Source organism: Dendrobates tinctorius, unplaced genomic scaffold, assembly GCF_039654945.1.
Source record: "Dendrobates tinctorius isolate UK_male_01 unplaced genomic scaffold, ASM3965494v1 ptg000310l, whole genome shotgun sequence".
Classification (NCBI taxonomy): domain Eukaryota; kingdom Metazoa; phylum Chordata; class Amphibia; order Anura; family Dendrobatidae; genus Dendrobates; species Dendrobates tinctorius.
The window spans coordinates 3,588,587-3,604,350 of NW_027361977.1; the positions used below are offsets into that span (position 1 = coordinate 3,588,587).

A 15,764-nucleotide genomic window follows, 5' to 3' on the forward strand; every position below is an offset into this window, starting at 1 on the left:
CGTGTCTGCCGCGCTGCTGCTGCATCAGTCGAGGAGGGAGCCGGATCCCCAGCACTTCCCCGTCGCTGCTTCCGGACCGGAACCCCTGCCTTTCCCACAGACACTGCACAGGCAGTTCCTTGGCCCAGGTATGACTGTAGAGAATCCTGCGGTTCCATAGGAACAGGAAACCAACTGAGGAGGAGAGGCGGACCGCCCTCTTTTATCTCTGTAGGTTTCCTGTTCCTATGGGCGGATCCCTCTCTCCAAGTGGGTGCTGTCGTGACTTAGAGTAAAAAATGGGAATATGCAGAAATGCGTCCTGGCTGTCAATTGAGGCCAAGTATTCTCACTGCTCCATGACCGCTATGACTGAACGGAGAGACTCCATCCGGAAATGTCTGATCCTGATGAATTTGTTCAGAAGCTTTAGGTCCAAAACAGGCCTGACAGACCTGTCCTTTTTGGGAACCGCAAAAAGGTTGGAATAGAACCCCTGAGCTCTTCCGTGTTCCAGCACTGGAACAATGACTCTGTTGTGCAGGAGCGACTTGATGGCTCCCAATAGAGCCCTTACCTGTGTATTCACCCTGGGAAGCCGGGAAAGAAAAAACCATCTTGGAGGGTATCTGACAAATTCTATTTTGTAACCTGAGGACACCAATTCTTTTACCCATGCGTCGTGAGCGATGATGGCCCAGACGTGGTGAAAACAGAGTAGGCGGCCGCCCACTTTGCTGGTGTCGTCTGGTAAAGACCTCGAGTCATTTGGCTGATGATCTTTAGGATCTGGGTCCCCTCGATCTGGCCTGTTGAGCACGCATTCTTCCCAATGGGTTGGCTCTATATGAGACCTGCCGCTCCCTATCCTGGTTGGGGCGGCCTGAGGTGGCGGAATTGGGCCCTGTAGTCCACCCAGAGTCTTTTAACGCATGACTCCGGACCGGTCTCCTATTCGGGTCCCGGACCAGGCTCAGGCTGCTTAGCGGCCGCCACCTGACCAATGCCATCACGCCCAGCCTAGAATAGCCGGTGGCACTGCGAAAGGCCCGAAAACGTGCCTGAACCGGGTGACGAAAAAACGGTTTAACCTTCTGTTGAGGGAGAAACCCGCTCTTTCCTGTGGAGTCGGAGATAAGTTGATCCAACTTTTCTCCAAATAGGCGGCCGCACTGATAAGGCAGGGAAGTCAAGGACTTCTTGGAAGTAGAATCGGCCTGCCATGTCCTCGACCATAAAGCTCTTCATATAGAGATTGCATTAGCGGCAGCAAGTGCTGAAAAATTGGCCGCATCCAAAGACGCATTCATTACATAGTCTCCGGCTATCGCCATCTGACCTGCGACCTCAGAGATCTCTGCAGGTAGATCCTGCTCCTGCGCGACCTTGTTTAATGTTTCTGACTATGATATCATAGCCTTGGCTACCCAAGTTGCTGCGAACGAGTGCAGACCCTGACGCCTCATATACTGAACGAGCTAGGCTCTTAAGGCAGTCCGTGGGATCTTTAATCGAGGAAACCCTAGGGACAGATAATAGGGTCTTAGTGGCCAGGCGTGAAACCGGAGGATCCACTATCAGGGATTCCATCCGTTGTTTACGGAGGTCCGGAGCAAACTGATACCTCGTTTCGAGTGCCTTTTAACCCGAGAAAACACCGTTCTGCACGTTCTCTGTGCTGCTGCACTATGTCCTCAAAATCAGGGTGAGAAGAAAAAATTCTGTGCGGCCGCTTCACTCGTTTACATGCCACTTAATGCCCCGTAGCCGCTGCGGTATCATCCTCAATCCCCAGGGTCTGATTGATGGCTTCTGTGAGGCTGTCCACTGTTTCACGTGACTCTGGAGTGTCCAGGTCAAGGGGCTCGTCTGAGTCGAAATCTGAGGTCTGCTCGCTATCAACCACTGGTGACGGGGAGCGAGAAGCAGATCTTACGGATGCCGAAGGCACCGGATGGACTGGGCGACACCATGTGGATTCGTTTCCCCCGGGTCTGCCTGGAGTGAGAGCGGCCCTGCAGGCCGGTGGCTCCTGTGAGGTGGAGGTTCCCTCTAAAGGCAGCGAGACACTGTCCCTGCCCCCATCTGGGGCTTGAAGGGATTCTATTGCTCTCATAAGCGACGCCATGTACTGTGACAGTGATCGGGCCCACTCCGGGGGATATGACACATTGGTCGCAGTTGCAGGGGAGGGCTCCTGGGCGCGTTTGGATTCGCAGGCTTCGCATAAACGCTTGCTCTGCGCCCGCGGAAACACAGCCCGACAAGAGATGCATTCCGCGTAAAAAAAAGTGTGCGTCTTTGCTTTTTCGGACATGCTGTATCTGTCCGCTGCTGGGAATATGGGGAAGAGGTAGTCCCTTGTTTTCCCTATAGCGTGGCATCTCGGGCAGCACTTAGTCCAGTCCTGCGCCCCCCCGACCTGGATGCTTCCCTTAAATCGCGCGGCGACATCTGTGGCGCGCACCAGCCTGTAAAACCGCTCTAGGGGCAGTACTCCCACTTTGCGGCCTAGCCCATGCTCCAAAGTCGGGGGCCTCGATATTTACCGCCGCCCAGTGCGGGGCGGGCTGCCGGAAGTAATGCGCGGCCCAGAGGGCGGAACTTCCGGCCGCGGCCTAGCTCCAGCCGAAGCCGCGGCCTCAGTTTTTCCCCCGACCTGACCGGGGGGGGGGGGGGGGTGTCACGGTACCAAAAAACGGCGCTACTAACCGGCGCGGCGTTCCTGTCCCGGGCTACCGCCTGACGGATCCAGCCCTTCTCTTGCATGGCTAGTGGACGCCGAGCTGTGGGCTCCAGCCCGAAATCTTCGCAGGAGCCTTCCCCAACCCTCTCCTTACTGATGATCCTCTTCAGCCTGAGCGCAGGTATGTGAGAGGGTCTTTGATAAAAAAAAAAATAGGATGGTGCAGGCACCCTAGCTCCATCTAACCCCTTCAGGGGGTGAGGAGAGGGACCGTCCGCCACCTTGCAGCACCGCCGTCTAGCGTTGGTGGAGCAGTGGGGGCCGCACAGACTAGTCTTGTGCCTCTGTGCAAGCCCATGGTTTCGATACCTAGGGGTGGACAGGGCTAAGTCTTGCATAATGTCCCACGTCGCGGGAAAGGATACGTGGAAGGATACTCGCACGTGCTCGCCCGTTGATGGTTTGGGGAAATCTGATCCTTTCAATAGGATGCGTTGCCCCTGTCTCATCTTCATAAAATAACAAACAAAAATAGAAGTCTGGGGAAAAGTCCCAGATATGTCCCTCGGTGCGGGAAAGTATACGCGGAGACGATACTCAACGCGTGCTCGCCCGTTGATGGTTTGGGGAGATCGGACCCTTTCAATAAGATCGGTCGCCCCTGTCTTATCTTCATAGTAAACTAGAAAAAAATAGTCTGGAGAGACTGTGTGTGCCTCCACAGGACACTAAGCAAAAAACTGATTTCTGCCCGAAATAGGGGCGAGGGTGTATACTGCGGAGGAGGAGCTAACCTCTTTTTTTCACTTAGTGTCAGCCTCCAAGCGGGAGAAGCATACACCCACACAGTATCTGTGTCCCCCAATGAGACGAAGGAGAAAAGTGCAAGAGATGTGAGTGTTCATTCAAAACGCTGCTATTTGCTATTGGGCCTTATTGAGTAATGAATGTTTTGAATTTTCTCCAAAAGTAAAGTAGTTGCAAACTCATCCTTTTAGAGTCTTGTTTGGGCTGATGTGAGGAGTGGAAAATCATCAAAAATTTCAATCCTGAACAACTCCTCCAAGAGATGCGAGTATGAAAAAACGGAGTAGTCTTTGCGAATATCCAAAATACAAAATTTTATTAATCATAAAATATGACATATAATATCAATGTATGCAAAAGACACCATATGATAGACATAAATGAGCAGAGAAAGTTGACAGAGGGTAAATATACTGTGACCTAAATATCCTAGATCGTAGCATTGGGAATCTGCCGTCACGATAAGTCCATGTGGGACGAAAGTATTATTACTAATCATGCCAACCTCTTGTGGACAAGAACAATCCCAGACAAATAAAGCATAGTACTAAACCCCAGCAGTCAAGTGCTCCCTAAAGTATGACCATGAAAAAGATTCCATGGATCAATAATCAAATAACAATCTTAATAAAAGCTGGAGGAGGACTGAATACCGGGGAAGGCTTGGGGATTAGCGTCCAAAGTTACATGTAAAAATACATTGCAAGATAGTCGCGGTAATTAAGTTAGTGCCTAAGCACCAAAAATAAGTAATTACCCGCCATGCTTTGGATAGTGAGGGCAGGAAACGCGGACCCAGACGTATGTTTCGGTGTAGGTATCCTTCTTCAGGGGCGTGAAGAAGGATACCTACACCGAAACGTACGTCTGGGTCCGCATTTCCTGCCGTCACGATCTGAAGCATGACGGGTAATTACTTAGTTTTGGTGCTTAGGCGCTAACTTAATTACCGCGACTATCTTGCAATGTATTTTTACATGTAACTTTGGACGCTAATCCCCAAGCCTTCCCCGGTATTCAGTCCTCCCCCAGCTTTTATTAAGATTGTTATTTGATTATTGACCCATGGAATCTTTTTCATGGTCATACTTTAGGGAGCACTTGACTGCTGGGGTTTAGTACTATGCTTTATTTGTCTGGGATTGTTCTTGTCCACAAGAGGTTGGCATGATTAGTAATAATACTTTCGTCCCACATGCACTTATCGTGACGACAGATTACCAATGCTACGATCTAGGGTATTTAAGTCACTGTATATTTACCCTCTGTCCACTGTCTCTGCTCATTTATGTCTATTAGGCTGGTTTCACATTAGCGCTTTTGTGCGCAGCGCATCGGGCGCACCAGTGCGCATGCGCACTGCGCACCTATATTTTACATGATGTGCGCATATTTGCGCTTTCGTGCGCATGCGTTTTTTTGTCTTTTGCGCCAGGCGCGTCAGACGCAACATGTTGCATTTTTGGTTCCGCCCTGTCTCGTTAAAACAACGCATGCGCACGGAATGCGCACGGAATGCGCAAAAACACCACATTGGAGCCTATGGGAGCGCAATACTTGCGCATGGTCTTGCGTTTTTATGCGCATGCGTTTTTTACATAAACATGACTGAAATTTGGTCTAGACAGTAAAAAAAAAAAATTGAACCAAGGTGATAAAATGGTGTGGGCACTGGGATTCCACAATACTTTAAGGATTGCTCACTAGTGGACACACAGCACAAGCTGCACCAATGTAAGTATGAAAAACCTAATGTCTGGCTGAAATTTCAATACATTTCTATGTACTTATGTCTCTTTTTTTTTTATTGCAGCATGTCTTCATCTGGTGAAGAATATGTCCCCGGGACAGGGCAAGAGGCAGAAGAAGTGAGTACTATGCTTCCGTATGGATTTGAAAAAATAAACACATGTGATTAATTTTTTTGGTTTAATTTTCAGAGCTCATCCTCCATCACGCCACCACCACCGGAGGAACGGCAGGAGCAGCAAGGCCAAGTGCGGGCGGGTAGACGTGATGTAAGTACAGACGGACTGTTTTTTTTTTTTTTTTACTTATTTTCTAGTCTGGTTTTTTTTTTTTTTTTTGGTATTTTTTAGTTTTTTTTTTTTAAATTTTCATGGTTGTTTTTTTCGATGTTTGTTGTTTTTTTTCCATTTATTTCCATTTAAAACAAATAATTTTTTCATGGATTGTTTATCAATATCTAGGGCTCAAAGTGTGTATGTGTGTGTGTGTATGTTTGTTTGTTTGGGTATATGGGCACGGGACTATGGGATGGAGGATATATATCATGGGTATATGGGCACGGGATAGAGGATATGTATGATGGTATATGGGCACGGGACTATGGGATGGCGAACATGTATCATGTGTATATGGGCACAGGCATATGAGATGGCGAATATGTATGATGGGTATATGGGCACAGGACTATGGGATGGAGGATATGTATGATGGAATATGGGCACGGGACTATGGGATGGAGGATATATATGATGGGTATATGGGCATGGGATGGAGGATATGTATGATGGTATATGGGCACGGGACTATGGGATGGCGAACATGTATCATGTGTATATGGGCACAGGCATATGAGATGGCGAATATGTATGATGGGTATATGGGCACAGGACTATGGGATGGAGGATATGTATGATGGAATATGGGCACAGGACTATGGGATGGAGGATATGTATGATGGAATATGGGCATGGGATGGAGGATATGTATGATGGTATATGGGCACGGGACTATGGGATGGCGAATATGTATGATGGGTATATGGGCACAGGCATATGGGATGGCGAATATGTATGATGGGTATATGGGCACAGGACTATGGGATGGAGGATATGTATGATGGAATATGGGCATGGGATGGAGGATATGTATGATGGTATATGGGCACGGGACTATGGGATGGCGAATATGTATGATGGGTATATGGGCACAGGCATATGGGATGGCGAATATGTATGATGGGTATATGGGCACAGGACTATGGGATGGAGGATATGTATGATGGAATATGGGCACGGGACTATGGGATGGAGGATAATTTTAAATTTATATAACTAACCACAGTTAGTTACTATGCCCGGGCAGCGCCGGGCTCTTCAGCTAGTTATCGATATTTTTTTTTTTTAAATCTTTCAAAGATTAATGTTTGTCTTTCTTTTCTAGGCTCCACAGCGGGAGGAGGACCTCGCCCTGGACAACGACGAGCTCATCCGTCTAGTCCAGGAGCGAGTCCCGTTGTGGGACACCCGTCACCAACTGCACTCGGACAACGTGGTGATCCGGCGGCTCTGGAACGAGGTGGCCGCATCGCTGATGGATGGCTGGGACAACGCCTCTCCCCGGGTCCGCAAGGATTTTTGTAAGTATTTAAATGCAGTGTGATGCAGCAGTGATCTTGGCCGGGATCACACAACTGTGTGTGATGCTATTAACTCCATGGAGTTTCTATCATCACACACAGTTGGATGATCACAGCCTCCAGTGCATAGTCTTACTTTTTTTCTTTTTTTTTTTTTTTCCCATCACAGTGAACAAAGTCAGAACCCGTTGGCGCTCGATGAAGGACCGCTTCAACAGGGATATCCGTCAGGAGAATAAGGTTCGCAGTGGTGCTGCGGCAAGGACCGGCACGAAGTACCGATACCATCGTGCCTTGGCATTTTTAAGACCGGTCCTTGCCTCCCGAACGTAAGTATTTTCTAGTTGTATTGTGTTTTATTCTGTGCTTTTCTATTCCACAGGAGTTGGCGATTGTTAATTTATGGTAGTAATTTCTTTCTTTTCTTTTCACAGCACCTGGAGCAGCACCCTGCAACCTGGTCCCGAAGCGGTCCTTCATCAAGCTGCCCCGGACCCCTCCCAGCCATCCATCAGCGAGGAAGCACCTTGCAGGTCTGCACCACAGTCATCTGGAGACCAGGAAGCTGGTCGCTCAGGTGTTCCCCTGTCCCAGGTCTCTGCCACTGGTTTTGCGGGCACTTCCCGCCAGCAGCGGCAGAGGACCTTGGACAGGCCTCTCATGCCCGAGTTCGTTGAATTGAGCTCGGTCTTTCAGAGTAGCCTCAAGGCACTCTCCGATAGACTTGAGAGTGGTTTCCTCCTTTTGGACCAACGCTACAAGTCTATCGAGGGTCGCCTTGAGCGCCTGGAAGTCGACCTCGCCAGACCAGCGCATCATTTTTATACCCAAATAGCTCGGGACACGGCGGAACACCTTACCCCTGACCTCCAGTTGACTGTCATGCAGGCCTGCAACAATGCTTTTATGCAGGCTATGCAGCAGAGTAGGATTATGCAGCAGTCAGTGGTGGCATTTCCACCGGTGCCACCACTGACTCGTTTTACAGCATTACCTACTTCTGCTGCATATCACTGCACAGCCACCACACTTCCAAGCCTCGCCGGACACCAATATACCGCCCCAAGTCCGAGTGCAGCTGGACACTTACCCGCCAACACCATGCCAAGCGCTGCTCCTGCCTGGCCCACCACTGCTGCCGCCACCACCACTGGATGGCCCGTCGTCACCACCCCTGCCTTGAGCGCCGCAACCACCACCACCAGCGGGAGGACCACCCCGGTATGGACCGCCACAGCCACCACGCCTGCATGGACCGCCACCACCACCACCACCTCGGAGCAGCATCAGCTGGGGGACCCGCATTCAATATTTACGGCCCCTGCCAGGACATCCACCACCTCCAGCATGCCACAGCTGGAACAAGATCCTGGCAGGCGGTCAACAAGTGCCAGGCGGTCCCCCAGCTCCAGCCAGTCCCCAGCCTCCAGGCGTTCCAGAGGCTCAAGGCAGTCCAGAGGCTCAAGGCGGTCCAGAGGCTCAAGGCGGTCCCCGGGGTCTAGCCAGTCCTCAGGCTCAAGCGAGGACAGCAGGAAGACGACGGGCCACCGTCCTAAAAAAACAAAGAGGAGGACTCTTACCCTCCCTCCTCCCTCACCTCCCACTTCACAACTTTCCTTGCCTCAGCTCCCTTCCCCCACTTCTTTGGTTCCTCCTTCCCCTAGAACCCCTTACTCCACCCAAAGCCGTTCCTCATCCCTCCACACCCCCCAGTTTCCAGCAACTAAAAAATAATTTAAATAAATGTTATATTTTTTTTCAAAATAATGTTTGGTTATTGTGTCTTTCGCCGCCTGCACACACTGCGCCCTACAGGTTTCCCTTTCTTCAATTTAACCTGGGCAGATGAGTAGTGGAGTTTATTAAGACACAGTACACTGGGTACAGGTATAAAAAACCATGTATTTTATTTTTAACAAACAACAAAACTATTAAACCATTTGATCCTGCCATGCTACACGACCAACATCGGATAAAAAGTAGTCCGCAAATTGGTCCCTCATTTGGGCAACTTCGACTGAGGACCGAAGAGGGTGCTGAGTAAAATCTGGCAAAGGGTTGGCAGCAGGCTCATCCATGTCAAAGTTCGGCCGCTCCTTTGCCATAACAAAATTGTGGAGAACCACGCATGCCTTCACGACCTCATCAACTGTTTCCATTTTGAGATTGATGGCGGTGCTGAGAATTCGCCATCTGGACACTAGAATGCCAAAGGCGCACTCTACAGTCCTGCGAGCCCTCGTAAGCCTGTAGTTGAAAATTTTCTTGCGGTGGTCCAAGTCACGGCTGGAGTACGGCTTCAGCAGGTTTGGGCACATCTGAAATGCCTCATCCCCAACCACTACAAATGGCAGTGGTGGAGTTTGGGTTTGGGGAAGAGGCCGTGCCAGTGGAAAATTGAAATGGTTGCCGTACAACCTCCAGCCCATATCAGAGTTCTTAAAAGTCTGTGAATCGTTGCCCCGTCCGAATGCCCCTATGTCCACCGCCACAAACCGGCAGTCTGCATCCGCAATGGCCATTAGGACTGTGGAAAAGTACTTCTTGTAGTTGTAGTACTCGGAGCCACTTCTTGCGGGTTTTGTGATGCGGATGTGCTTCCCGTCCACCGCTCCTAGGCAGTTCGGGAAATTGCAGACTGCCCAGAATTTCTCCGATATTTGAAGCCACTTTTCGGCAGTGGGCAATGGCAGAAACTCCGGACACAGAACATCCCACAGAGCCCTGCAGGTGTCGGCAACAATCCCGGATAAAGTTGAGATTCCCAGCCGGTACTGGAAATGCAGGGATGAAAGACTCTCTCCAGTTGCCAGGAACCTGCCAAACATAAAAAGAAAAAATAATTATATTTCTGTCTTGGGTATTACTAAAAACACTGAAAATAAAAAAGTACATGGCCTAACTATTTTGCATGTTTTTTTAATACAACATAGCAAAAAAACATTTTATAAAGGCTTGGGATTAGTACATGCCAGAAGAAAAACCATTATGCAAAAAAGCAATTTCACAAAAATAATGTTAAAAATCAATAGCCAAAAAAAACCTAATTTTTTGGACCAAAAAAAAAAAAAAATAAAAAGCCAAAAAAATTATGCAAACATAACAACATACATACCGTAAGGTGACAAGGAGCCTTTCTTCGGGAGGAATGGCACGCCGGAGCTGAGTGTCCCTTCTCCGGATGTTTCCTTCAACCATACCCAGCAAGTCAAGGAAGCTTTCCTGGGACATCCGTGTATAGTCAGCAAATTTCTCCGGGTTTTCCTGTAGCTCGCTGTACAGCGTGTGATATGCTCCACGGCTTGGCCGGAGTTCGATGATTGGATGCCTCCAAAACCTACGCCGCTGCCGTCTCTGCTGTCTCTCCCTCTCCCTTTCTTGCTGGCAACAAAAGACATACGCCTGAGACAGCGCAATGTCAAGATCCAGCTTGAAGCGGAAATTATCCAGACGCAAGTCCATCTTGACACCGGAAACAGCAGCAAAATCTGATGAATTCAGCAGTACAGGGTCTATAAAACATTCCAATGAAACACGCCCACTGGTGACCCATTGGTGGTCAAAGATTTTGCTATTGTGAAATGTCACACCTAAAAACGCATGCGCATAAAAAACGCAACCGCATGCAAAAACGCATGTAAAACGCAAGTAACACTGCGTTATTTTGACGCATCAGCGTGCGCATGAAGAAAAAAAAACGCACATTTGTTTTGCGTTTTTCTTTGCGTTTTTTATGCGCACGATGCGCTGCGCAAAAAAACGCTAATGTGAAACTAGCCTTACATGGTGTCTTTTGCATAGATTGATATTATGTCATATTTTATGATTAATAAAAAGTTGTATTTTGGATATTAGCAAATACTCTACTCCTCCGTTTTTTCATGCTTAGCTTTTGAGTCGCTGCTTTAATGCATTCTTTCAAGAAAGGTGATATTTGTGCCCCTACAAATAAACTAATTATGGTTTGGAGATTTGTTATATCAAGAGATGTGAGTGTTCATTCAAAACGCTGCTATTTGCTATTGGGCCTTATTGAGTAATGAATGTTTTGAATTTTCTTCAAAAGTAAAGTAGTTGCAAACTCATCCTTTTAGAGTTCGGGTTGGGGTGATGAGAGGAGTAGAAAAACACCAAAAATGTCAATCCTGAACAATTCCACCAAGAGATATGAGTGTTCATTCCAAACAAGACTCTAAAAGGATGAGTTTGCAACTACTTTACTTTTGGAGAAAATTCAAAACATACATTACTCAATTTGGCCCAATAGCAAATAACAGCATTTTGAATGAACGCTCATATCTCTTGGTGGAATTGTTCAGGATTGATATTTTTGATGTTTTTCTACTCCGCTCATCAGCCCAAACAAGACTCTAAAAGGATGAGTTTGCAACTACTTGACTTTTAGGGAGATCGGACCCTTTCAATAGGGTTCGTCACCCCGGTCTTATCTTCATGGGGAAAAAAAAAAAATCAGTCTGGAAACAGACAGACGTGTGCCTCCAACAGACACGAAGCAAAAAAACTGGTTTCCACCCGCAATCGGGGCGAGGGTGTATACGGCGGAGGAGGAGCTAACCTCTTTTTTTCACTTAGTGTTAGCCTCCAGGCGGCAGTAGCATACACCCACAGTACCTGTGTCCCCCAATGAGGCGAAGGATAATTTTTTTTGCCAATGTATCATTTGTACCTTTAGTTTTACCTCTGGAGGCTGTGCCCCATTACATGTTAATTTAAAGACTGTGTTAACTTATTTATTTTGTAGGTGATTATTTTATTTTGCTAATTTGAGAACTGAGGAAAAAAAAAAAAATTAGATGAAGTACTTACCATTCTACAAGGACGCCCTTGAGAACATTCACCATTTTGCCAGCCGAATACTGAAGTGGTACACGATCTTTGCGATACAGCGTCTTTAGTATTGGTCTTCTGGTATTAAGATATGATTGCTAATGAGTTGATCTAAAATAAAAAGTAGATCTCATCTTAGGAATGCATTAACTTGTTTAGGGACCGTAAAGTCATCAGGATTTTGCTTAGTAAACGTCAGACATTCAGGCTGGCGCTGTTAACTTAATAATAAATGCATATAGACTTTTTATCCAATGTATCATTACAGCACAGGCACTGCCGGTATCTGCATGATGAATTTTTTTTTTCCCCTTTTCCACAAACAATATTCCATGCAGTATGTTAAGTATCGGCCAGGTCACTGAGAGATCAGTGACCTGTCATAAGCCATATAGATGAATATGTAAGCAGAGCACCACATAAAGCGCCCCCCCTTCCCGAAGCACAAGAATCTCAATAACTGAAAACTACTCATAAAGATTAAATAACCACAAGATGGATTTCATCAACCAAGGTATCATTTTAATCAGTATAATGGCGCCAACCTGACACTGTCTGTAGGTTACTCAGCACAATCCTGACAGGTTCACCTTCAGAAAAGAGCATTTACCAAAAGGCTGCTACATTTAAGATAGTGTTTTTGCCTTTATACCAATACCAACCATGAATATGATACCATACCCGATAGTATGAAAGCTGCCTAATTCCTGGTGTATGGTGGCTCAGAGTCCACACTGCTCAAAGCTTAAGGGTACAATCACACAAGAAGGTGAAGCATGAATGCAGTTTACCATCATATTCCTCATTTATCACAACATATCTTATTTGTGGTCCTTCTGTAGCCTTCACTTGCTTCTATAGGAGCTGTGACTGAAACCCATCAGGTGAGTGTACCTATAATGTTTTATACCACTTGGCTATCAGACAAGACCCTGTTTGCACTGTTTTGTCTCTCCAGTTTCACCGTTTGATTTAATTCCTGCTGTTGGAAGCCATAAAAAAAAAAAAAAAAATTATATATATATATATATATATATATATATATATATATATATATATATATATATATATACACATATATACACTCAGAATATGTAGCAGCCCGCTCCATACAAATCCACAGTTCTCGCCCGATTTGGGTGAAATTTGGCATGCCCCTCCACCCATAGGAGCAGAATACTGCACACTTTAAATCTCACTAGCGTCTCATCTCCCCCCCCCCCCGTCATGAGATTGGGGCCCCCGAAGTTAGGCCCTATACATATAATGGAAAAATGTGAAGGTGAAAGTAAAAGTGCTGAGGGGAACCAACAGTTGTGACTGACAGGGACGGATTATAGCGACGGCGCCAAAGAGGTCGCACCACCACACATAACCATTTCACAAACACCATACAAACATCACACAGACAGGACACATACACCAACCCATAAGCGCCACAGCACATCACACAAACACCACCCCATAAATACCACACCAACACCCCATAAATACCACATGCACACCACACAAATGCACGCAAGGACCACACATGCATGCAAACACACTCAGATGGATGCACCCTATGCACACAAACATTACTGAGTATCAATATTGGTCAGGTGAAAAATGCCTCAAAGTAAGACTGTCATTATTGCTTACTATACAGAGAGCTTTCATCACTGAAGCTGCTGAGGTAAAGTGAAAGCTGAACTCTGATTGGTTGCTATGGGCATCTAGACAAGTCTGCCCGTGAGGCGGTTTTCATTACTGAGATGTGAGCTCCTTCAGGTCATAGTAATACTGCGTGAGGGCTGCTCTGTATTTACTATTTATCCTATTACATCTCTTATCAGTGTCAGGTTAATACTAAAGAGTCACAAAGGACTGTTTTTTAAAATGCCGCCCAAAAAATGACCATCTATTAAATAGCGCAAGTTCATTTTTGATACAAAAATAGTTAAAAAAAAAAAAAAAAAATAGGTATCAGACCTACCAGTAATTAGGTTTTCAGGAATCCATTCTGACAGCACCATGGAGGACGTCCTCCTGCTTGCAGAGACAGGAAAGCACACGAGAGGGTAAAAGGTCCCACCCCCTTTCCCTCAGTGTTTTGACAAGTACCACACCATGTATAATGCAAATGATTTATTGACTAAGTCACATTACAGCATATGACATAACATACATTGGGGGGGGAACTAACCGTGATGTCAGGATGGACTCCTGGAAACCTAATTACCGGTAGGTCTAACCAATACCTATTTTCCAGGACATTCCTCCTGACAGCACCATGGAGAATACCTAAGTACCTCCTCAAGTGGGATTACTGCCTGGAGAACCTTTCTCCCGAAAGCAGTCGGCTGGCCAGATAACACATCTAGTTTGTAATGCCTGCAAAACGTGTCGACCCTGGCCCAGGTCACAGCCTTGCAGATCTGCTCTACAGATGCTCCTGTTCTTTCGGCCCAAGAGGCCGATATGGCTCTGGTAGAGTGGGCCTTTACCCCCTCTGGGGAATCGACCCCTTCTGATCTATATCAGTTAGAAATTACGGTGGTAATCCATCTTGAGATGAATGCTTTTGAAGCTTTTTTCCTTTTGTTTTTACCCCTGAAAAGGATGAACAAGTTAGGGTCCTTTCTCCAGCTACGAGTGGCCTCCAGATAATCAATGACTGCACGTCTAATGTCCAGAGTGTGCAAGGCCTGCTCTTTTTCATTTGAGGGGTTCTCGCAGAAGGAAGGTAACAATTTCCTGGTTTAGGTTTTGGCCGGAGGCTTAGGTTTAAATGCTGGATCCAGCCTTAAGACTATACGATCCTCCCAGATCTGTAGATACAGGTCTCTAGTGGATAGGGCCTGGATCTCACCTACTCTCTTAGCCGTGGTAATAGCCACCAGAAATGCTGTCTTCCATGTTCGAGTCGAAATGGGCATGTCTCTCCCCAGAACATAGGGTTCCTTACAAAGAGACCTGAGGACCAGGTTTAGATACCGGGGGAGGGGGGGTTAACTGCCTGATTGTAGGGCGCAGTCCAAGTAGATACTCCATGCTGAGATTTGGACTTTTAGGGTGCTGGGCCTAAGACCTTTATTAAACCCGGCCTGGAGAAAGTCTAGGAACCCTGGTGGATAATGTCTCTCCTTAGGGGAAGCTTGATTGGATTCTCTACGGCCATGGTTCCCAGTAGTGGGAACCAGCTCCTCTTCGGCCAGAATGACCACTGAAATGGTCCGATCTCTGAGCGGGGCCAAAGTCTCCGCCGATCCTGCCACCAGGAGAAAATCGTCCAGGAATAGTATGATTGTTTGTGATTCCCTGGCCTCTCAGGTAGGCCACCACCTCCGATACCAGTTTTGCAAATATTCTGGGAGCCGAGGCCAGGCCAAACGGGAGGCACTGAAACTGGAAGTGGCAGATTCGGTTTGGCAGCCTTACTGCGAATCTTAGCAGTTCCTGTGATGCCGGGTGGACCTGGTAATAGGCACTCTTCAGGTCGAGAGTGCACATCACCGAGTCCCTGTCTATGAGATGGACAGTTGACCTTATCTACTCCATCCTGAACCTCTTGTACCTGACCCAAGTATTTAGAGGTTTCAAGTTTATGATTGTACATGCCTCCCCCGAAGGTTTCATGATGGAGAACAGGAAGGAGTAGTGGCCTCTGCCTATTTCTGGAGGCGGGAATGGGACTATGACCTCTGAGTTGACAAGCTCCTGAAGCTCCGCTAGCATGGTGGAGTCTGCTATCACGGTAGTAGGGGTGATGTATCTTTGGGGAGGGGAAGAGTTAAGCTCTATTCTGTAACCCTCTGCTATGATTGTCAGGACCCACATGTTTTGAGTAATTAGGCCCCAGTTTTCAGTAAAGTGTCTGAGTCTGCCCCGATACAGATGGCGTCATTGCCTCTTAGACTTATAGCCTGACCCAAATAGGGAGCCCTTACCCCTCCCACTCTGGCTATAGAAACTTCTGTAAGTTCCTCTACTGGACCTTCCCTGACCTCTGAAGTCAGACTGTCTTCGGTTGGGCACCCCTCTCTGAAAAGGGCTGTGTCCTTTTGGGTCCTGTCCTCG

At 47.2% G+C, this 15,764-nt stretch overlaps 2 protein-coding genes across 4 annotated transcripts in view; both read right to left on the minus strand.

Annotated features, from left to right (window-relative positions):
• SERAC1 (serine active site containing 1) overlaps positions 1–11,817 on the minus strand; it is a 1,540,408-nt gene extending 1,528,591 nt beyond the window's left edge. For both annotated transcript variants that reach the window (XM_073561007.1, XM_073561005.1), the window contains exon 1: positions 11,685–11,817. The gene's annotated coding sequence lies outside the window, so the exon portion shown is untranslated. The remainder of the gene's footprint in view (positions 1–11,684) is intronic.
• The window catches only part of GTF2H5 (general transcription factor IIH subunit 5), an 83,261-nt gene extending 71,444 nt beyond the window's left edge, over positions 1–11,817 (minus strand). For both annotated transcript variants that reach the window (XM_073561013.1, XM_073561012.1), the window contains exon 1: positions 11,685–11,817. In XM_073561013.1, the coding sequence (XP_073417114.1) occupies positions 11,685–11,719 (35 nt within the window). In that variant the 5' untranslated portion in view covers positions 11,720–11,817. The remainder of the gene's footprint in view (positions 1–11,684) is intronic.
• Positions 11,818–15,764: the final 3,947 nt, after the last annotated feature.